The 23,936-nt window shown below is 36.8% G+C and overlaps 1 protein-coding gene across 2 annotated transcripts in view; it reads left to right on the forward strand.

Moving 5' to 3' along the window:
- Window positions 1-23,936, forward strand: part of VPS35L (VPS35 endosomal protein sorting factor like) — a 57,439-nt gene that overhangs the window by 19,233 nt on the left and 14,270 nt on the right. For both annotated transcript variants that reach the window (XM_068423291.1, XM_068423292.1), the window contains exons 16-27: window positions 1,916-2,027; window positions 2,233-2,349; window positions 2,690-2,743; window positions 3,161-3,241; window positions 4,115-4,177; window positions 5,168-5,253; window positions 6,341-6,421; window positions 9,094-9,157; window positions 11,166-11,264; window positions 12,080-12,157; window positions 13,348-13,462; window positions 23,619-23,758. In XM_068423291.1, the coding sequence (XP_068279392.1) occupies window positions 1,916-2,027; window positions 2,233-2,349; window positions 2,690-2,743; window positions 3,161-3,241; window positions 4,115-4,177; window positions 5,168-5,253; window positions 6,341-6,421; window positions 9,094-9,157; window positions 11,166-11,264; window positions 12,080-12,157; window positions 13,348-13,462; window positions 23,619-23,758 (1,090 nt within the window). The remainder of the gene's footprint in view (window positions 1-1,915; window positions 2,028-2,232; window positions 2,350-2,689; window positions 2,744-3,160; window positions 3,242-4,114; window positions 4,178-5,167; window positions 5,254-6,340; window positions 6,422-9,093; window positions 9,158-11,165; window positions 11,265-12,079; window positions 12,158-13,347; window positions 13,463-23,618; window positions 23,759-23,936) is intronic.

Consider the following 23,936-nt stretch of genomic DNA (forward strand, 5'->3'; position numbering starts at 1 on the left):
TGGTTGCTGCATTTTGGCTCCTAAGCCAAAGTTTAGGACACGTAATGTGTTCTCCATCAGCCCTGTCTGATTCCTGGCTTTGTTCTTCTCTGTTTTCCTCCCCTTCCTTCCCCCTAGCCTCTGCTAGCTACAGTCAGCCCATACATGCATTTTGCAAGGGAAGTTGTAAAGCAGCTGACACCTTTGGAAGATGGTAATATTTAGGCTTTTTTCAACATTAAAATTAATATCCCAAATGTCTCCTAGAAGTCTGTGTGCAGGCTAATCACCTTCAGTGAGTAGTTCAGGAAGATGGTGTGAAAGTTTTGGGTGTACTTCCTGAGCTGTGTGAATGCAATTTGGCCTGCTGATGAGCTCATCTCAGTTCATTGGGTGGGTAGGCCGAGTTCGGTGAAAGTTTTCAGCTACCTATTTTTTTCTCATGTGCTTTGCACAGTCCAGTTCTGCAGTGGCTGAGGAATGCCAGCATTAGCATTCTGTGACTGAGCTGAGGAGTACGGGAAAAGTGTGATTTTAAAATTGTGATGTGAAGATGCTATTGTATCAGTGTATAATATGGATAAAAGTAATCCATGTACTCGCTGTGTTAATTATTTTTGTATAGGTGTTGATTTGTTTTGTGGAACTTATTTTTAAATCACCTTTTAGCACTTCTCACTGTAAAGATGGGCTGAGTGCCTCCTCTTTGCACCTGTTTGCTCTTCGAAGGAAGGACAAAATGTTGAGTATAATGAGGGTTTTTTTTAAAGAAATGTTTTTGGGACATGTCTTTTTTTATTGGGAAGTTGAATAATCTGGTTTAGATGATCTATAAAGTACGGTAGTTTTCTTTTAAAGTGGAGTACTGTGTTTTTATGTTTTCTTATGACTGTCAAAATATTACAAAGCAAGAGACATCAGTGTATAAATCTTTAAATAATCTCAGTATGTTCCGTTGTCTATGTTGCAACCATCTAAGTGAAAAGTGACAGCCTGCTTCTCTGTATTGCAAAGCATATACCTAGTGAACTGGAAGTAGCTGTCTAATGATAAAATGCAAATTCCAGTCAAATTACGGTGGCACCATTAATGCTCAGTCAGAAACTCAGAGGGTGCTGGGCTATTTTATGCACTCCATAGACTTCCCCTCAAGGTAGACTGACCCATATTCAGACTGTTTCAGACTGGTGAAAGACACAGTGTTTTATGAGGCAGCTTCTCTGCTAACTCATGGCCGTGTTTGCCCGAAGCCATTGCCTTTTGAATAATACTAGATTTTGTTTCTTATGTTTGCATAATAGTATCAGTGAAGTGGGTTTTACATTAACGCAATGAGTTCACTCTTCCATTGGTAACTTTGGCTTGATAGTAATACAAATAAGGGTCTGAATGACTAATCATGAATGTCTAAATATGTCATTGCCAGTTATAGTATGATAATGACTGACTGGATTTATTTTAATCCTAACAATGCAGTTGCTAGAAAGCTGACTTTTGTAACGCGTATATATTTTAAGTCAGTGAGAAAAACTTCAGTAGAGATTTGCCCTGCCAAAGTATACTTCTGAACTGTAGTTAAAAAGAGAGTAAGTTTCTAAAGGTGCCAGCTGCTGCTGGTTTACTTGATCCTTCTAGCAAACTTCTGGTAAAATGATGGCTTCAAAAACCCTCTGTGGAAGAAGTATTCTACAGGCTGGGTTACCCTTTCCTTATCTGACAGTGTAATGTTTTTCTGTTTCGCTTGTGCACTATTACTCCTCATCAGTGCAAGCTCGATTTGTGAGGGTTTTTTCTTCCTTCTCCCTTTTTTTTTTTTTAAATTTAGAATAGGTGCTGGACAGTTGTTAGTCTAAGAAGTTCACATTAATGTAAATGAAGGGACAACAAAATTTTAGTTGATGTTGAGCTGTATTGATTTGTGTTATGTTCATTGTAGTGCTTTGCTGTTGAATTCAGTAATGTCAGCATTCAGAGCAGAGTTTATTGCTGCGAGATCTATGGACTTCATTGGCATGATTAAAGAGTGTGATGAATCTGGATTCCCAAAGGTAACTTTTTGTATGTAATTTGTAACAATTCCTGTTTGTTGTCTGACAGAGTTCTTTATACTCTTAGTTGCCTTACATAACTTGCACATCATTTCAATAAAAGGTAGTTTGATCCAAAAACTCTTTCTGCAGTGTACCTGCTAGAGCAGTGTTGGATGGACATGCATCTTCTGCTTTTAATTTTAAATTTCTCATTAACTTTTAGCATCTCCTCTTTCGCTCCCTGGGATTAAACTTGGCGTTGGCTGATCCTCCTGAAAATGATCGCCTTCAAATATTAAATGAAGCCTGGAAGGTTATAACAAAGCTGAAGAACCCACAGGTGAGTTATTGTCCCTTCTGTTTCACTACTGATTCTGTGTTTAGGGCAAAATTGTAGTCAGTTGTTCAGTAAGCACATGCTTAGCATGACGTGGTTTACCTTTTCTAGATACACACAGTTGCCAAAAAATATGATACCTGGTAGTATCTTTATACAATCCTTGCTCCTCTGAGCTCTACTTACATACATAAGCAACTTTTGAGGTTTGTCATTAGTGCTAGATCTTTAGGTCTGCATGAATCATACCTCAGGAGTTACTCTTTTAAGTGTATTTTTTTGCAAGTGTATTTCTCATAACCTTCTGTAAATATTAGTAATCATAAGACACGTGTATTTCTAGGATTATATCAACTGTGCTGAAGTGTGGGTGGAGTATACATGCAGACATTTTACGGTATGTGAAAATTACTTTGTTTCCTTTGAAGGTTTTCTGATACAGACTGAGTGGCTATATTAGCAGTTTGGTATTAAAAATGGAAAAGCTTTGACTATTCAATATAAGCTTGTAGGACTTCAGTAGTGAATGAAAAAATGTATTCCTTTCATGAAAGATGAATAGGGACAAAAGATGCAGCTTTGAAGGAGTCTTCACCACTCCCCAGCACTGCGTATTTTTTATCCTTTTATTTTAATGGCAGATGGACCAGTTTAAGTAAGGATTTACTGGAGCTATGTCTAAAGTTCCTGGCTTGACTAGAGCTCCATAGAAAGCTTTGGCAAAGGGAAATAAATTATTCAAGTGGTTTTCAGTGACTTGATTTATGTGCTGATTTCATGACCGTATTTTGTAACCTCATTTTTCACTAAACAGAAGCGAGAGGTCAATACAGTTTTGGCTGATGTTATCAAACACATGACTCCTGATCGAGCATTTGAAGATGCTTATCCACAGGTAAAGAACTTATTTTGTGAAATCTGTAAAAATGGGATGTGCATTTTCTTAGATTAAATTAATTCTTAAACATTGCTGATGTCTCTTACCACAAAATAATAATTTTTAAACACTGGCTATAATTTGGGAAGCCTTTTGGAACTGTGTAGTGCTGTGATTTGTTCCTCCTTTTTTTGCTGCACATCAAGCTTTCAGTTCAGAGAAATGCTAAACCACAATGATTTATGTATTTAGAAGTAGCTATAGTTAACTCCTACATCAGCAGGGGTATTCTGCTGAAGAAAATTAGCAATCACGGCAGGCTGTTTAAACAGAATTAAACCATAAAATAATCCATCTCTACTTGACATACTTAAGGCTTCAGTGAATTATCGTGTCCAGCTCCTGAGACTGCATGCCAGGTAAAATATGGATTAGTTGAAGAGGTTCTAGAAGAAGGTCTTTGTGGGTATTTGGAGTGTAGATAAAGTCCCTACAAAAGAAGATTTAGCAAACTGGTTTGTTTTTGGTTTTGTTTTTTTTTTGGTTGGTTGTTTGTTTTTTTTTGTCTAGAGAGCTGGAGGACATGCAGACTATAAATCAGAAGAATCTGCCTAACTCCAAAAAGTAAAGAACAAACAAAGGCTGGGCAGGCTGCTCAGCCTCTGTTCATATGAGTTCTGAAGAGCATGTTGGAAAAACATCTGTTAGGAACAGCATGGCTGTAGTTGATCCTGCTTTGGGGAAGGAAATTACATCGATGAATGCTTAAAGTGTCTTCCAGCCCAGTTTTCTGTGAATAACTAGAGAAGAATAATCTCTGGTGTGGATAGTCTTAATTTAACTTGTATTACAAAAATTTCCCCCTTTTTTTTTTTCTTTTTTTTCCTTTAGCTGCAGTCAATTATTCAGAAAGTTATTACCTATATCTATGACTTCTCTCTGCTTTTTTCAGTGGTAAGTGATACTCTGTTTAATAAATTTTTAGGAAGAACTGTTTTGCACTGTTTCTGCAAGAGCATTTACCTGACTTGGCTATGTAGATTATGTGCAAGATGACATAGTCAGAGGACTTTTTATCAAGTAGATAAGTGCAGAAACGTTTTGGGAAGCTCTCTGCTGCTAACTACTTAAGTATGTGTTATTCTAATTCCAGTTTTCCACATTTTTTTCCTTAGGCTGTTAGATTCTCTAAGTTTGTTATGGCATAAGTGACAATCAATGGAAGATAAAATACCATTTATTTGTGCATGTGTTCGTGTAATTGCTGATAGCTGTTTCTATATTGTGATATATACTTAACATGCTCTATCATAGGGCTTAAGTTTAGCATTGAAACAAAGTGAAACTTAGGTCAGAGACTGGTAGAGAAAGAGGACCCTGTGCATTTGGAGTCAAGTCTTGCTCACAAATTGCTCAGATAATTCTGAAAAACTTAGCCTCGCTATATTCTTGAGATGATACTGAAACTAAGTATTACAGTATCTTAACAACGTAAACCCTTGTCTGTGAAGAAAATTTGAGTGTCTTGGACCTTCATCAGTTACCCTGGATACGTGCAAAATGGTTGCTGGCGTGTGACCCGTTTTCATTGTTTTTAATATCCTACCTTTTGTTCCCATAGATGTCTGAATTTGTCGTGATCTTAAGCTGTTTCAAGCATGTGATTACTTTTAAAAAATTTGCAATGTTTGATTCAAACAGTTCTGTGTTTTGTATTTTATCCTGGATCTCTGCAATCAATAAATTGAGACATGTTTCAGCCATTGGTGATTTTCCATTTGTTTCCACTCTTTCATCCTTCAAGATGAATTACTGTCTTCAAAAAAGATTAAAATAATTTTAACTAAACCAGCTGTGATTATAAAACTGATCCAAAATATTTATTGTTTTAGCGTGTTGTTTGTAACATACCTAATTTTACTTGTTTATGTATTTGTACTTCAGGAGAAATTCTTGCCATTTCTGGATATGTTCCAGAAGGAAAGTGTGAGAGTGGAGGTTTGCAAATGCATTATGGAATCTTTTATTAAGTAAGTGGAGAATATTCAGATTAAATGGACTCTGGAGGATCTGGGGAATGGATTGAAAGTTTGCTAGGGAAGATGAGTTGGTATATAGGCCACTTAGCTTGTGATGGTGTTCCAGGCTATGGAAAGAAAAATGAAAATATGTCAGTTTTGTTAATCTACTGATTCACTGTTTAACTGTTCACAAAGAAAGCTGAAATTGAAGTAATCATATTGATGCAGACTTGCTGTGGATTACCAGAATAGTTGTTCTCTGAGCTTTTTTAAATTTATATTGCCTTAGTTGGTTTACGAAATTTATTTCGTATTCCAGCCAATGTGACAGCACAGAACTGTTACCTTGGTATAATTGAGGAAGAGAGACAGTCTCTTGTTACAAGCTCCAGTATGTAGAAAAAGGGACATTTCCCCAGATGAAAATCAACTTAGAAGATGAGGCTTCATGTTCAAGTATTGTAAAAGTCACACAGTCCTTTTCTTTTCAAATAATTAACAAGGTTCCTTGAAACATTTTTTTTTCTTTTTCACCTTCCCTTCAGGTACTTATATACACTGCTAAGCCCCCCCCCCAAGCCTTCTCTTCTCTTCTCTAGGCTCAACAGTCCCAGCTCTCTTGGCCTTTGCTCATATAAGAGATGCTGCAGCCCTTTAATCAAGGTCTTAGAGGTGCTCCACTGCACGTGTGCCTCTGTACCTAAACGTGACATTTATCCTTCCTGTCTGTCCATCTGTAGCTGAGAAACTGTATTACTTCTTGGTAGATCTAGGATTGCTTTGTTTTGACGTTCTTACATTGCCTCAATGTATCACATGTCTGGCTGCTTGTGTCCCTTAAGGAGTCAGATTGTGTGGCTTGGCAGTAAAGCTCTGTGTATTAAGATAATATTTCTTGACTGGCATTTGTTGGTATTGTATGTTTATTAACCATGTGATCTTTGGAGTTCTGTTGGTTAAAAAATGAATATAGAACTTCAGTAGTGTCATACAATGCTGATGATGGAATTACGCATTAAATCAGTGTTATTCTAGTCATTGTTTTTCATCTTGGCAGAGCAGGATTTTTCATCACTTTTTCTAAAATGTTTTATAGGCATCAACAGGAATCTACAAAGGATCCTGTTATACTCAATGCTCTTCTGCATATCTGCAAGACGATGCACGATTCTGTGAAGTAAGATTAACTTTACTCCTACTAATAACTATCGTTTATGCAAAGTTTGGCTGCTTGGTGTACAGTTTCACACTTCTGAGGCTGTTTGTTTCATGGTGGATTAAGATATGAATCCAATTAGTGGTGAGGGAAGAGCTGTGCAGTGAAGTGGCAGCACATACCGTTTGCTCTTTAGTTACTGCTTTATTTTGAATAGTGAAGCAGAATTTTAAAAGGAAGGTAGCAATGATTTTTTAGAGTTTTCTAGTGGAGCAGAGACACTAAACAATCCAATCTTAAAAATATTTTTGAGAGTGAAACCAATGTAATCTTTGAGTTCTAGTGAATAATAAACTATTTTTGAGATTTAAGTGAATATGTAGCCATTAAAGCACAGATTGCCATACTCAATTATACCTTTTTTTGGACCACTTTTTTCAGTCATTACAAAGGAGTGTGAAATCTTTAAAAGGACCCCTGAAAGATCTCTAGGGACCTTGAGCAGGGGAAGCTAGAACAGAGGAGAAGCTCCTGAACCATCTATCTCTTTCCCGTAAATCATCCTCTTCTCTTTTCCCCTTGACTTTGAGTGCTGAGGTTGTTAAGGATCCTGGGTGCCCTGTTGCACCCTCACTGTCTGAGCAGCCATTGTGTATAGGTCAGGATATTTTTTCTTTACTGTGCCAAATGCCTTCTGATATGCCAAGTTCTCAGTAACTATGACTTGACAGTCTACCTGTAATTTCTGTTAATATTTATTTTAAGCAGATCTATAAATAGGAAAAAAGGGGATCTGTCTGTCAAACTTGGACTATGACAATTTTCTTCCCATTTTTGTAGTACTTTGAAGTAGAGTGTCTTAGAGTACTGGCCAGATACTTGTAAATTAAGCTTCCATCACATTCAGTTGTGCAATGTGGAAAACAGTCGTGGTTTGTAGGTAACTTGCAAAAATCACACAGAGATCTGTCTCTGTTTGAAAATAGATTCAAAATCACAATGCTGCAAACTTTAGATCTTAAGAGCAAAAATCTCCTTTTTTTTCTTCTAGTTTGGGTTGAGTACAATTGTGAGGGCACATTTTCTTTTGGCAGCCTGAGCCCAGAGCCTCTTAGTGTGGCAGACGCTGTAAAGGAACTTGTAACTTTCTCAGCGTTAATATGCCGTGAATGCAAGGTTTATTGCCAATAAAGAAATCAGATTTGGCATGTAGTTCCAATTTATACCAGATAGAGTGCTTTATTTTGGCTTAGAGCACCTTATTTAGCTGTATGTTGCACTAAAAGCCACTTGAAACTTTAAATAGAACAATATATTGAAGCTAAAACAGGTCATTTAAAAAATTAAGCAGTTTATGGCAATCCATATTTGATACTTCAACGGATGTTTTGCCAAAATAATTCTGATAGTTTGCTGAGACTCTTAAAATCTCTTAAACCAGCAGTTCTTTTAGCTGAGATAAGATGGTGTGCATCGTTAACTTGGTTCTGTTGTATCGTCTCTTACTGGCAAATCATCATAAATTCTAACTGTCTTGAAGTAACTCCTGCATCTGTTTTTACATCCTGGTTCAGGAAACCCCCGACCCATTGTGTAGGGCTCACTGACCCCTGTAACAGCTGTTGGAGGATAACAGCCTTTAGACTGGTAGGGGTCTGATTCAGAATTGAACTGGAAACCTGTAACTGACCTGGCGATCTCATTACAAGTCTTCTGAGCCTTTCAGAGCCCATCAGTTGACTCTCTTGATTGGCGATGCACTAATGAGCTAATCATGCTGAGATTTTCTTTCCTCCTTTACTGAATTTGTATAATAAAACTATTGTTCTCTTCCCATCTGGTGTCTGAGCTAGGAAATTGGTAACTGATATACTAAAGGTCAAAGCTGGAGCCAAGTATATAATAGTAAAAGGATTAAATTGTATTAGTTAATTGTAATTTAACTTTTTGTTCATCCATTTTCAGTGAAACAGGTTTGACTTGTTGGATTTTCATGTGATGTAAATTTGTTTCAAATTAGATTTGTACACTTGCTATACAACAGGTATCTGTGATAATCTTGAAAAGAAACTTTATGTATCAGTTTAGTTCAGTTCTTACTAAAACATCAAAAAGGCAGGACTGTAATAAGGTGATCTTTATAATTTTTTAAATTATGTGGCAGGGTTAGTAAAAAAAAAAAACCAAACAAACCAATAAACTAATGTTGTTTGTAAAATAAATACGTGAACTATTACATACACTATTTAAAGTGTATTTTAGAAGCTTTTTCCCTTAAATAGGATAACTTTCTTCTAATAATAGATTGACTTATTTCTTTAGGTTTTTATAATCAGTTCCTACTCAAGTTCTCATGTTGTAACACAAGACTGTGAAGCCATTTGCTTGCTGTAAAAAACATTAGCTTAGCTTCCTTCTCGTGCCAAAATCTGAGTTTCTGTAAAATCTAAAAACACTCTTAACAATTTTTACATTTTTTAAAATTTTTAATTTAGTTTGATGCATGGTTGAGCTGGTGATATTAAAATTAGTTTCATTGCTTTATAACTAAAATTGAGCTTAGTGGTCATAGTGTGCAATAAGTATTTTATACGGACATAACATTATATAAATTAGTATGTATCATTTGAACCTTTACAGATAAATAAGATAAGCAATATTCTAAAATGTACCGTATAAATTTTCTCTTATAGTGCACTAACACTTGAGGATGAGAAAAGAATGTTAGCAGCTTTGATAAATGGATTCATAAAAATGGTGAGTGACAGTCTTGTGCAACTGTTGGGATGTTCCTTATAGCTGGCATTTTCATGAGATCCCCATGAGAAACAGCTGCCTGTGTAGCTGAATCAGAGGTTGTGTCTGACTTGCTTAAGACCGTTGAAAACCCTAGCCAGTGTATTTTAGTGAAATAAGTATGCTTGTGTTGAAAGAAATATCGTACAGCGTTGAAGCTGACATGGTGCAATATGAGAGTTTAAAGTGCACGTGTTGTTTATTTAATCGTATTTCCTGCTAGTTTTTTAGATCTCATGGTAAGTAAGTATTAAAAACTTAAACAGCAATTAAAGTCCTGCCTGTTACAGCATCAGAGAGGTCACTGATTTATGAATGAAGTTCCACTACACAGCTCTAAATGGAACCAATACCAGCTTTAAATACCACAAAATAAGTATAACTTGTATGTTATTCTTATCTCTGTTTATCTTCATTTACAAATAAGATAATTTGTATCATCAAATTAGTAGTCCTACAAAAACTCCAGTTGTTTTGTTTTGAAATTAATTTTTAACCCTTCCCTCCCTCTTACCCTGGTAAAATATGTTGTTCTTGTCTGTTGTTTGAGATGTCAGATTGTTTTAGGAAGATGTTCTCAAGCTTTTTTTTGTTCTCTAACCAGGTACTCTCAGTGCTTGGCTTTTCTTTCACATAGTCAGAGCTGACAGGCTTTTTCTCTACTTGTCCTCTTTGTTCTTTGTTGCAATTCTATGAATTTATCTCTAGATGGTTGCTTCCTCTTCAGCTATAATAATTTGCTATTTAATATTTTTAATATAATCTTGCTTAAGGTTTATATGCAGTATAATATTGTATAATTTCCTTTAGGAGGATTTCCCACATTGAATAATAATATTTGATGGGGCTTTATAGTCTCGGTTTAGGGGGAAAAAAAAAATCCCATAGCAGCAAAATGACTAGTTACAAATTTTAAACCAGCACACATTAAGATTTGGAGGGAAAAGCAGTTGTAATAGTCAGCCTTACAGTCAGGCTTTTTTGTGGAAAATTTTATATTTTTAGAGAAGCTTTCTTGAGACTAGGACTCAAGAATCAGCAGTTGCAGAGACAGAGGAAAGGCAAAGACAGTTGTCTGTAATGTAAGCAGCAATCCTTTGATCTTTCACTGTGTGGATTAAATGTAATTTTTCTTTTAATTCTGTAAAAACTTGTTTCACGTGTGGCTTGAGAAATAATAAATAATGCAACCTTTACTTCTATTAGAAAAACCATCCATTTGAATACATAAATGTAGACTGCCTGGAGACTGTTCCTCTTGCTAGCCTTTTAATTGACAGCTGAGACACTCCAGCTGACAGCACTTGGTTCTTTAAAATCTGAAGGGCTAGAAGTAGGGTGTTCTCACACAGGGGTTGTTTTTGACTTCTTTCCTGCCAGCGTGCAAGGTTGCAGGCTTTTGCCATACTATATAAGCACATATTTATTAACCAAACTCAAGGAAAACCTGCTTTTCTTACTGGTATATCTAGTTAGGAAAATGCTAATTTCTCTTGGATGCCCTTTAGTAACTAGAAATTACAGGAATCTGAATACAGATTTACTGATCTATTTCTATTTTTCTGCATTTTTTTTGTTTTACTTTAAGTATGAACTATATCAAGCCTTTGTCCCTGTTCCATATAGAATCAAGAGTTCTGATAGTTTAGAAAGCACTTCACAAATCTAGGATTTAAATTTTATTTTCTTGTTAAATACTTGATCTGTAAGGTAGAAGATCTTGTGGAATATGGACAAAAAACGCCCAGCAAAACTTTCAAGTTTCCCTAGGGTTAAGTATTGGAAAGCAGACAGCTAAAAGGACAGAGGTTCTCTGGGTGCTATTTTGTTGTTAATGGTGTTTTTTTTTCTTACCAATATACGGGGATTTTGACTTTCGAATATCTGTGGTTCATCTGCATGTAGTTGTATATTTCTTAAAGTTAATGGCCTACAATGGTAAAATCTAGAGGGTTTTTTTCTTTTATAGGTTTCATTTGGACGTGACTTTGAACAACAGCTGAGTTTCTATGTTGAAGCCAGGTCAATGTTTTGCAATCTGGAGCCTGTTCTGGTCCAGTTGATTCATGTAAGATACAGTTTATCTACGTTATCTTAGAAAGTGGGGATATATTTGCAGTTCTCCCATTCCCTGCCCAGATTATTGGCCTATGTCAAAATAAGTCTTGAAGTCTTTTTATCAGGTGTTTTTAAAGTAGACTTTGATCTTACATCTCATTTTATCACCCTCAACTCTGAAGTTCTTGCTTGACAGGAATGCATGGTGTCATTGCAACAAAGAAAACCGGCTATCTTGCAAGAGATTCCATATCTAATAAAATAAATGGCACTTTTGTGCATTCAGAATTTGGGTTCTCTCTTCTGTAATCTTCCATCTAGGCGAGATTAGACTGTGTCTCGCTGCAGATGTAGGCAGAGTCCTGCTGTGATTGGGAAGGTTAATCTCTTTTCTGTATTGACTTACATGTCAGGTGAGCATTAGCTGCATCTGATTCCTTTGCAACATTGCATCTTCTTTTAAATCCTTTTATTATTTTGGTTTTGTTTTTTTTTAATAAGTGTGTTAGCTAGAAATCATCTTTACACCAGGAAGGAGGTGATGACAGCACTATAGCTGGGAAGCAAGGGATGATCTAAAGCCTTGAATAAATCGACAAGTCTACCTTTACAAACCTTCAGAATTATATTTGCTTTAAGGAACAGTCACTAAAATTCTCCCAAGTAAAAACTACATAGTACAGTGAGGGGAGAGCATATTGGGGTCCCTTTTGACAGTTTCTTTTCTCTAAATGCATGCAATGAAACAAGCAGTTTGTTATTTGCCACTGACCTAATAAATCTTTGCATTTTTCTTAATTATTTGCTTTTGGTTTTTATGTGTAGTCTGTGAACCAACTAGCAATGGAAACAAGAAAGGTGATGAAAGGAAATCATTCCAGAAAGACTGCTGCCTTTGTCAGGGTAGGTCTGACTGTAATAAACTTTGAGCCTGCATTCTTAGCAGGTAATACTATCTGCTGCCACCTGTTTATAATTTTTGCAAGAACAATATGTTAGTATTTTTGACAACGTTTGTAGTCTTGTTTTCTCTTGTTACCATTGATCTCTACTCTCTAAAGCCAAATGCTGTGGTTTAAGGGGGGAAAAAAAAAAAAAAGACCCAAAGCATCTAATAGCAGCTTTGTGTTAAAAAAGCAGCAAGATCGATTCCCTCTCCAAAGGAAGGTTCATTGGGGAGGTGTTTGTGTGAATTCGAGAAAGCTCAGGTTTTCAAACTATATTTGAAATAAAATACTTAACTTCTATGTAACTCAATCACAGAGAGAATGTGAGATAGGGGGAAAAGAATATATTTAAACTTCTGTCTCATAATATCAGTGCTGATATGCTGGAATCAGTATTTGAATTTCAAATGAAGTGCTCCTTTTGGCTGTAGTGCCTCTGAGTCTGTATAGGTATGGTCAAATGTGCTTTGAACTATACACAGGCTATGCAAGTTGCTTGTGTTCCCTTCTCACCTGAAACATGGCAAATGAGATGTCTTCTTCATCTTCATGTGTTGTGAAGGTGTTTGCATTAGTTACCATTAATTAATGGATTTTTGTTCACGGCATCTGTGAATGATGTCCTGGACAAAAGGGTAGTTAGGGTTACTCTGGCCAACTTCTGTATCCCTGGGAGCCACTCGCTCCATCTTGGTGTTTGGGCTGCTCCAGTATGTCTAAAGTTGCAGCATGCTGCACTAGATCTGCTCTCTCCCAAATACACGCAATGCCCCTGCTTTGACCAGTTTGACAGATGGGTTGTCCCTGAAGACCAGTAGTCTGCTTTTCTAGTTAGGTTTTGGTCTTGAGCTGCAAGCTGGTTACTTGAGGAGAGAGGAACTCTTTGAGCTAGCGTTATAGAGTAAGTTTTGAGCTAATCTACTCATAATAACAATAATTAATCATAAATATTGTTATAATTATTGAAATAATAATGAGAAATTTGAAGTTGCTGATTTTGGACTTCACATAATATTTGCTTTTTATTGAAAGTCTTTCCCAAAACTGATTTATGCATTTTGATTCCTAATTGTGTGTAAAATCAGTAATGATTGCTATAACTTTGAGTTAGGAATTTCTTCAGTTTCATTTTTTTATTTCCTTTAGGCTTGTGTTGCCTTCTGCTTCATTACAATTCCATCTCTGAGCAGTATCTTCACACGTCTTAATCTGTATCTACACTCTGGACAGGTTGCTCTGGCAAATCAGTGCCTTTCACAAGGTAAGGCATGAATTTATCTACTTAAATGTTCTCTTACTTCAGAAATATTTCTAGCTGTGAATAATAACTTGGTTGAAATCATAAGTCATGTAAGTATATTTATGATGTCATTGAAATACAGCCCTGTTTCAAGCACTGTGAAAACTTGTCGTATTAAAGCAACTCTTCAATTCTAACACTAATCCTGTGATCTAAATAACCAAGGCAGCTGAATCTAGTTGACATAGTCATGGCTGTGAGGTAGGTTGTCCTAAATTACTTAGAAATTATGGAAAGCATGGAATGGTTTTTTCCTGCATAATTATGCAAAAACTCTAATCACAAATGATGTGCTTTATTGTAACTGTGTAGTAGTTCACAGGCTGACAAAAATCCTGCAACGAGCTGGAAAATAACTAAAACCTAGGTCAATGACACCAGAAACTTGCTATTAAAGCACACGTGTGATAAATGCTTAGCTAACAAAATACGCCACTATATCAGAGCGAAACAATGGAGTAATACCAAATAATATGAGGAACAGAAAATATATTTTTCTTTTTTTTTATCTGAGTTATTGATTGAACCAGAGCCTAAGTACAGTTTTTAGCTCAGTCTTAAGTAATTAGAAATTCTGACAAAATGTGATTTGGGGAAGAAAATTAGAGCTACTCTGGGACCAGGATGAGCATTAAGTCTGTATCACCATTTAATATGATCTTGTTCCTGTTCAGATCACAAATGGAAGACAGTTACCTATTCTGAAAGTCTTCTCATACTTTTAACTGTTTGCAGTTATCTTTCTTTTCCTTATTAGTGATGTCATTCTACTTTGTTTTGCAATTTTAATACTGACTTTAAATGTCTGCTTTACAATGGTAAATGCTTTTCCTTTACATGTTTTCAGTGGAGCTGTGAGAGTAATAAATTGGATTACTTAGCCACAATAAAAGATGTTGCAATTAATTCTTTTGTTTTAGCCCTGTGCTTCTTCATGAGAGCTTGTTTTCCAAGCTCTGAATTTACCAGTAAGTTCCAGCTGCACAAACAAGCTGACTTAGGATGCTGATGAAGAATTTTTAGTACAGGGTGACTGTTGTATTTCTTTGTTTTGAATCTGATGCTGCCCATATAGCAAAGCAGAGGGATTTAGAGTAAAGCTGGCTCTTGTGTCCAAGTATGTTGTGCAAATAAAAAATCTGCAAATTCTGTTGTTGTGCAATTAGTATTGTGCAGTTTCTTTGTAGGAAACAGTTTACCAAAAATGGACTAGCTTTTTCTTCCTGTGGTGTTTTGTTTAATTGACCAGCTTACCTTATCCTTTGTATCAATTTTTGTTATTGTTGCTCTGTTGCAGTGCATCTCTTGTAGGGAGCAAATCCGAAGCAGTTTTTCTGTAATATTCGGTCTTTGAGGACTATGCCCAGTCCATGCTGGGACCAACTCTGTGGTTGAATAATCTTTCCATTTATAAACTGCTTTTCCACTAGTTTTACGATCCGAGTCTTCCCTGAGTGAGACTCCTGGGCCTCAACAATTGTCCAGATTTTTCAGTGTGAGTTTGTAAATGTGCACAGCTCTTGTTTGACATGTGAACACAAGAGTATTCACTGAACCATGAATAGGATCCCCATTCTGAAATCTTTTAAGGTAGCAGATATATGCAAAGTATTATGAACTCAATCTCTAATATGCATATTCATTAACCACTCTCCTGAATTTTAGACCCACAAGCTAGAGAGAGGAGCATTTGGTCCATCTCAGCTTTTGTCGAAATGAAGCATGTGCAAAACTGGGTTCAGTAACTCACTTTGTTTACCAAGTTTTTATTGTTGCACATTTTTTGCTTCCTTAGAAAAGCTATTTTGGTCATAATTTGTATTCAGAGACATGTCACTTGCGTGAGTAATTTAGCATGTGTTAACCAGTTAACAGTGACACCACTCTTGGGACATGTTTTGTGAACTGACTTTGCATATTCTGATGTATTGTAGTCAGGTAACGTGTCCTTGAAAGTCACTATTAACACAGTTTAATCTGTATTTCAACTGAATGCATTTCATGTGTATAAGTAGTACTGATTAATTAAAAACAGCAAATTTAAATCCAGTTAACTGATGCCAATTAGACACTGATCTATTAAAACCAATGCAGCATGAAGTGAAGTTTTAAGAGTATGCAATTAATGATAGCATTAGGCTAGGAAGTGAAATTGTGCCTTGTGTGTAACCTTTATTTCATGCTGGTTGGAATTAGTTTAATCAGTTTAAAATTGGGAAGAGAAATAAAACTGAAAGGTAATGTACCTGATCTGATAGCTCAGTCAGTAGTGGGGCATGCATGTGTGCATGTGCATGCAGTTTCTCTTTAAAGATTCCAGCTGTTGTTTTTAGTGAGTTAAATTCTTGGATTTTTTTTAAATTTTAAGTTCCTACAGGGAGTCTAGCTATTTCAGCGAGTTGAGTTTTCACATAAACATGTAACAAAATTGAATTTCACAGGATAGGCTTCTGTTGTCAATAGGAAGATTTCTCTAAATTGCCAATTTATCTAACTTGAAAAAGGATTAAAATTACCTATTGGGGTACATAAGGGGAATTTAAAAGATTGCTTTTTTATAAAGAGGATGTGTGGGTCATGACAGTAAAATGAAGTTTGCCAAGCTGAGGATTGCCCTGATAAACTACCAGCAACTGGAGAGCCACAGCTAAGTCTGCTTATAACCGGAAGAGTTTGGGTTTTGCCTCATTCCCAGTCTCAAGGGGCAGCGGTGGTAGACCGTCAGTCCTAGTGTCTCGCTGTTCCAACTCCTCTCTCAAATCAGAGCCTTGCCTGCTGGGATTGCCACACTCTTAATCAAAGCAACTGTGTGGTGCTTGTTTGAACTCACCCAAATACTTCGGTATTAGAAAACTGTAATTGTAATTTTTCTTGGAATAGATTTTCTTTAATACAATGAAAATGGGTCAGAAACGTGAATTGATAGTCTCATGAAAAGTCGTATGCTGTTCAACATGTATTAAACATGACTATTGTCTCTTTTGTCTCCAGCTCCCAAGTGGTGCTTTAAATTAAATGAATCTGTAATTATGTTCAGAATGGTTTAGGTGATTTTGTCCTGGATGCATAGTTTGTACCTCTGGAGAGCCTATTAAGAGCCCACCTTAGAAAGGAAGATGCTAGATTTTAGAGAGATGTGCTTTTCATTTTTTTTCACTGAGCCACAGAACTCTGCATGCTGCCAACATAGAATAATAAATTCTCATCGGTCGTGCTTTCTGTCATAGGGAGTGCTTGGACTAAACTGAGATTAAATGCATGCTCTGTTGTGTCACTATTCTGGATTTTTGAAATATAGGTATTATTTTAATTGCACATATTTCCTCCCTGTGGAAATGCTGCTTTTGCCTGTCAAAGAACAGACAGCATGATTTTCAAATTGTTGGTCACAGCATTCAGCAGGTGGGTAGCGATGACGCTACTTTCTGGTAATGTGTGTTGAGTGGTATTTTTATTTTAAAGGCTGTGAAATCCTCGCCTCGCTTCAGAAGTAACATGCTGAGTGAATAAAGTAATTCAGCTGATTCTGTGGGACTAATTTCACTGGGATATTGTCAAACATAAAACTTTATAAAAATGGAGAATGTTTGTCCCCCAAATCAACCGATGCAGATCTTTATTTTGTTTAGCAAATGCAGATTTTAATTCTGAAGCATACAGTGCTTAATGTACTTCTAGATGTGTGTTCTGTTCTTCAAATGTAGCTGAAACAGTTTCACTAGTAGATCGCAAAAGGAATTTCTTTTTCTACTTCAGAAAATGTTACTTTTTCATGAATGTTCTCTATGGCAGGCTTCAGCCACGCTTTGGAGAAAGTATGGTACGGAATATCTAATAAGTAGTTTTTAATCACAGTCTGATAATGCTTTTAGTGTATTTTCTCAGTAGCATTAGATAATTTTTAGTATTCCTTCCTAATATCCTAAAATCTTTATGGATCTGAAGAATATAAATAGAGAGAATTTGAGGTAAAGAATTTAGAGAAATAAGAACCTGAAGATGTTTTCTCAGTTACAAATTTTGGAACTTCTTGGCTCACGCTTCTATGGTGAGATCCATACATGCTGTCTCTGTTATCTTTTAAAATACTGTTTTCCTTGAAGGCAGCGAAATAGCTTTGGGAGAAACTGATGAGATACTGTTCTGCTTACTAATAGCACTAAATGTTGCTTTATTTGAACAAAACTATGACTTGTACTGTTACCTGGGATTTCCACAGCTGGAAACTTCTCCCATTCACTGAGCAGCTGCTTCTTCCTCTCTTTATCCCAGCCAATAGCTTTTCCATATGATTTGAGAGAGACGACATCTCTGTCTCTGTAAGCTTTTCAGACTAGCATTTCATATCAGTTTGTCAGTTCTTCAAGTCTGTCTAGCCCATGACCTGTTTTTGAAAGTGTCTAGTAGCATCTACTAAGGGAACACACAGGAAACAGTAATGTAGAATGATGCTTCCTAGCTTTCAGCTGCAGGTGGTCTAAATACATCCTTCAACAAAGGCTGCGTATGGACTATGGTATTTAATAAAATAGATGGACCAATCCTTAGGATTTTAACTTTTTAATCAAATTTTACTTTTTGGCCTTTGTAACTTCTGTGACAGTGAGTTCCAAAGTTACGTGCTACTTAGAAATCTACTACTTAAGGATTTATTTCTGTATGATTTTTAAATGTTAGCTCAGTGTTTCAGTGGATGCAGCTGATCTACTAGTGATATTATAAAAGATTCAGTCATTCTTGGTTCATTTTCTTCATGCTACCTATGAGATGATGGAGATGATAAGTTCCTGAATAATTTGTGTCAGTACAGTCTTTTCTAATAAGGAAACGGTTCCATGCCTTAGCACCTTTTTAATCTTTTTATCCTTTTGGAAATGGGAAGATCAGGACTGTATTCCAGGTATAAATGCACAACAGCTATATAGATGATACAATGACACCTCAGTTTTCCATTACTGTCCTAATGATTCTTATAATTGCCTTGCCTTTTTGACAGCTGTTTAGGATGTAGTTTTCAGGAAACCATCTGTAATGACTCTAAAATATTTCATGAGTGTAAATAGCCTATTTAGAGCTTATCTTTCTATAGTTATAGCAAGGGCTGTTTCTTTCCTCACATGGCTTACTAATATTAGATTTCATCTGCTGCTTTATTGCTCAGAATCATGAGATCCATCCGCGATGCTTTGCAGTCACGTTCCAGACTAGTCTGCAAACATTGTCACCTTCCAGCTCATCATAAGGACTTGTCTCTCTGCAAAACCTTAAGGAACATGGTAGTCATTTCACTACGCTGTGAAAACTTTTTATTCCCACTCCTTTCCCCCTCCACCCCATCCTTTATTAAGTTATGAATCCTCAGGAGGACTTTCCTGCTTATCTTTTGTCAGCTTAGTTGTTTTAAGAGCCTTTTGTATGAGGGACATTGTTAAATGTTTTTTAAAAATCTAAATATTTGCGTTGGCTGCGTCACTTTTAAACACAAACTTGCTGGTTCTTTGGAAAACTTGAGAGACTTCTGAGAAATGATTTCTCTGCAAAAACCATATTGACTCTTCAGTGTTGTATCATGTTTTTCCATGTGTCTGCTCATTTTTTTTTTCACCTCGTAATAACCAGGAGAAACTACAGTATTTAACTATAGCATTTATTATTTCAAAGTTTCCAGTATTACCAATGGAGATCTCTTTCAAGACTGATGATGATACTTTACCTCACAGTCTTTAGGGATTACGTGGAATTTAGAGAAGCAGGCTGAAATTTGTGTTTGGGTTTTTTTTTTCTTTTTGGAGGGGAAGAGGGTTGTGGTGTGTGTTGCATTTACTGATTACAGCTTGAGAACAAAATATCTTGTATCCAGTGTTCTTGCTCATACTGCATGATCTCCCTGTACCAATCTCCCCTTCCACTTATACCTCTGTATGCCTTTGTCTGGAAGTACTAAGGCCTTGCCAACAATCTATGATCAAGCTATTCCTAAAACTAGCACTAGCAAGCTTCATCCACATAATTACCTTTTTATCTGCAGCTAATTCATAGTATGAATTAATATGAAATCGTATGAATTAACATAGGACATTCCAGTTCACCAAGCAGCAGCGCATTCATTTTCTTATTTCATCTTTGTGACTTCAAATAATTCTTTGTAGTTTCTGGATTGGAATTGATGTGTAGTGGGTTTTAAGATGGAGAATGTTCAATAGCGCAAAGGAAAAACACATTTTAACAATGTGGCAAAACTCACACTGACCTCACCAACATGAGGAGAAGGAGTTCCAAATGTTTGCAATGCTTGGTCATCAAACCAGTAATGCATTAATTTATTTAACAGGAAAAAAAAAGGCAACAAAAAAACCCATGCTTGCTTCCCGTTAGCTTTTTGCACTGAAGTACAAGGCTTCATTGAATTTCCGACATCTGTCGGTTGTGGAAGCAAAATCTTTGGAGTATTAAAGTATGTTTGACAGTGTTGTAGGACACGAAGGTGATGTGGAATGCAAAAGACTGCGTATGGTCCCTGGTTTTGTCCTTTGGGTGGACTTAGTCTTGTGTAATTGTATCTGTGACTAAAAATAGTTTGTGTAGGTATGTCAAACTCACTCCCTGTTGCTCTTTGAAGGTGGACTAGGGAGCTTAATCATTTTCCCACCTCTAATGGCTTTGTTCCTCCTTGGTTTTTTGCCTGCCTGAAATCTTAAATTAGTACAGTTTAATTGACTATCACAGATGCAGCAAATACAGTGTAAGCTAAATTTTTAAATTTAGAGAGATTGCTATATAGAAATACATGGACGTACGTATATTTGTGTGTGTGTATAATGAAATGTGTGTGTGTACGTACCATCGTGAATATTGACAACAGTAAAACATTCAACTGCAATTTCACTTGCTTTTTCTGTGGGAGGGTATTACTGGAAGCACTGACTTGGATATCCAAGACTGTTAGTTTTCATAACCTGAAGGTCAGCATGTATGCTCAGGGAAAGATTTATAGGATTATGGTCAACCAAAATGAAGGGGCTGCTGTGAAAGGATAAATTTAGCGAAGCATGAAGTATGTCATGTTCGGAGCATTGCACATGATATTAACAGCAGTCTGGGAAGGCTTTATCATGATGATTTGTTGTAATGCACAGGCTGTTCTCCCCTTATCCGACTTAACAGTGGCTCACTTTAGAAGCAGTATCGTACGTTAGGCAGATAAGAAAACAGCGTCCTTCGCTGGAAGACGACTTTTTAAATCTTTTTTTTTTTTTCTTTTAATTTCTCTTTTTTTTTTTTTTTTTTAAATCAAGAACACAACATCGTTGTGGTTTTTCAGTGCTTTTTAGATGGTTCCTTATACCTTTTGGAAGCCGGAAAAAGCAGGTGTATGGTTTTCTCTTGAAATATCTATACAGTAATAGCTTCATAAATTGACTTTTAAAAGATATAGAGAAAGCACTGTTGCATAACCTCATAATTAGTGTAATTCAGAATTAAATACCGATGCTTATTTCATACTTACTAAGAAAATAGCACTTCTGGGACAACCTATTTAGTGAACTTTTCCTCCCAACTCAGAGCATGTGATGCATGCTCTGACACCTCTCTACAAGTGAATAGGGTGGTAGTGTTTGGAGGACAGTTTTCTGCAAAGTCTCTAATAAACCTTTGCATTAATGTGAATTTACTTTATTTTTGCTTCTTACGAAGCACGTGTACCCTGGATGAATGTGCTTTTAGTGTTGCAGCAAAAGAACCATTTTGTGGTTAGCACAGATTGGCTGAACTCGTAGCAAAATGAATGTATTCTCCTTTGCTTGTACTTCTGGATGTACCAAAGTAAAATATCCGTCTCTCTAATAGAAATGCAACTAACTGCTTTTACGCTCTTACTGCTTTTTTGGTTTGCCTTGCTGCGTTGTGTGGGAGGCAGTGGGGACGAGGCAAGGAGGAACAATTAAAAGCGTAGGGGCAAGAGCCCCATTGTGCTGAGACAGCAACAGAATGTGGGGGGGTTGCAGGGTGACCTGCAAACACAACCGTGCGGCAGTGGTGAGAGGACAGCAGCCACACGGAGATGGCAGGGAGGCAGCAGCTGTGTGACTGCTGTGGCTAGGGAAGGAAAAGATGGAACACAGAGGAGCTCGTCGCAGCAAGGGCAGGGCCTGTTGAGCCGTCTGTGGTGTGCATGGAGCTCTCCTCATTCCCAGCAACAGTCACCTGAAGAGGAGCTGGGCATGCTACTCTTAACGGGCAGATCTAATAAGGGAGCTGATGTCCCTGAAGGTGCTCAACAAGATGAGACGTCAGCTCTCATTCGCAGCAACAGCAGGAGGTCAAGAAGAGTAAATTGAATCAAATTGCAGTTACTCATAGCAACGATAAGAGGTTTTGGGTTTGTGCTAAGGCAAACGTTTAGAGAAGAATGTCTAGGACTGTGATTGCTGGGAGAGCAGGCAGTAGATTAAGGTGAGGTACTTTGCAGCTCTGCTCTTCCATTGTGGAGAGTGATTGCTGCACAGATCATTCCTGTCCCATTATGAAATAACTTCAGAAGTCAGGAGTACTCTCTGCACAGACATGGGTACTTTGGTATGCAGACTATTTTCTGAGACAGATTTTTTCATTTGTCTGGTCACATGTTTTGATTATATGGTGGTGTGGGGCATTTACTTTTTTTTTTTTTCCTGCTGAGACAACTGTGGAAGTGACAGCAATTCATTTACTTATGCTAGAATGAACATCTGCTGCTGCTGTCCGTCCTCTAATAAAGCTCAGAGAAAGATTACTTACCTTCCTTTGGGTTGGCTGTGTAAACTTATATGTTGTTTGAAATAAATAAAAAAGCATTCGTTCACCTTAAAATAAATGTGCAGAATAAGAGTATGATGTTTGACTGAAGGGGTCTGCGTTCTAAGCCCTGAAAAGTTCAGAAGGGCTTGAGCACTCATGTGCTGAAAAGAAATGAGTCAGAAGAATGACAGTTTTTCCAAAGCACATGTTTCCCTGGTATTCCTCATAAGCTTAGATTAGATGTCAGTTGGTACTATATTTAGCAAATTTGCTTGGAGTCTCATGTGCTCAAATGAATTTTTCCAGAGCAAGCTGCACTCCAAGAAATGCCCATGCATGCCTGTCCGTGGTGTCTCCATCCCAGCCATGTAACTTGGCTTTCACCAAGAATTCTCTTTTTCTCTTTGCTAAAATTTGATTTCATGGCCTCAGTCTCTGTTCCTGTAAAATAAAGATACAGTATTCTGAAGGATGCTTTGAAGTACATGGCTAAAGAACTTGAATGGGATTTGGATACTTTGATATTTTGAAATGTAGCCAAGACAGTGCAAAAGAATGTTGCTGTCAGACAATTTTGTGAATTCTTAGCATATATAGGAGGTCTTCTCAGGTAAGAGGGAAAATATTGTTGTTTTTAATCTGTGAATATTAACTTAATAAACTGAGAAATAGATGCTCTAGTGGTTGGGGGGGTGTAGGATTAGAGACATAATAGAGAGTTATGAAAAACCTCTTAATAGCTATTTTGCCAAGGCTATAACGGTGGATAGTTTCTGTAATTCCTGTATTGCGATTCTTGGAAAGAATAATTTTATCTAGGTAACCACCAATACCTCAGGTTCTGGTACTATATTCGTATTTTACTTTTAATGACTGTAAATACTTAGAGAAATGAAGTTGTCCATACTTCCTGATAACTTTAACAGCCTTTTTGAATGAATTCATGAACAAGTCAGCATGATCTAATATGCTTTTTCCCCGCTTTGGATTCCCCGTTCTCCTGGCATAAGCATTTCTTTAGATGAGTCAATTTTGAATTGCGTGATAATTTTTTTTAGTTATATATGCAATGTATTTGAAACAATGTGTCCTCTTGTTAAGCAAAGGAGAAGAGTTACAATTTCAGAAGTCTCCAGTGATGTGAGAACTTCTTTTGAAAAAACAGCATCACTTGAATTACCACAGGTTTTGACTGCTTAGTCTCGAGTTCCTTTGCAGTTAAGCATACGTTCGTTTTCCGTAGTCTATCTGAAACAAACTCAAAGCAATCATTGGACCACAGGCATGACTGCCATCGCAGCTGGAGTGATAACACAGCAACTATATTTTTATTTTGTAGCTGATGCTTTTTTCAAAGCTGCAGTGAGCCTTGTTCCTGAAGTGCCAAAAATGATCAATGTAGATGGGAAGATGCGACCTTCTGATGCCTTTCTCCTGGAATTCCTTTGTAATTTTTTTTCCACATTATTAGTTGTTCCGGTAAGTTGTGTGTGTATGAATAGCACATAGGCTAACAGACTGTTTTGACTTTCCTGTTTAAAAATTTAGAGTAGACTGGGCTTTTGGGAGTGGGAGATGCAGTGATTAGTTTTCCATGAGCAAGCTGAACCGATTTTCTCACTGGCTGCAAAATCAATCACCCCAAGCAGAATGGGGA

The sequence above is a fragment of the Nyctibius grandis genome, chromosome Z (genome assembly GCF_013368605.1).
Source record: "Nyctibius grandis isolate bNycGra1 chromosome Z, bNycGra1.pri, whole genome shotgun sequence".
NCBI classification, from domain to species: Eukaryota; Metazoa; Chordata; class Aves; order Nyctibiiformes; family Nyctibiidae; genus Nyctibius; species Nyctibius grandis.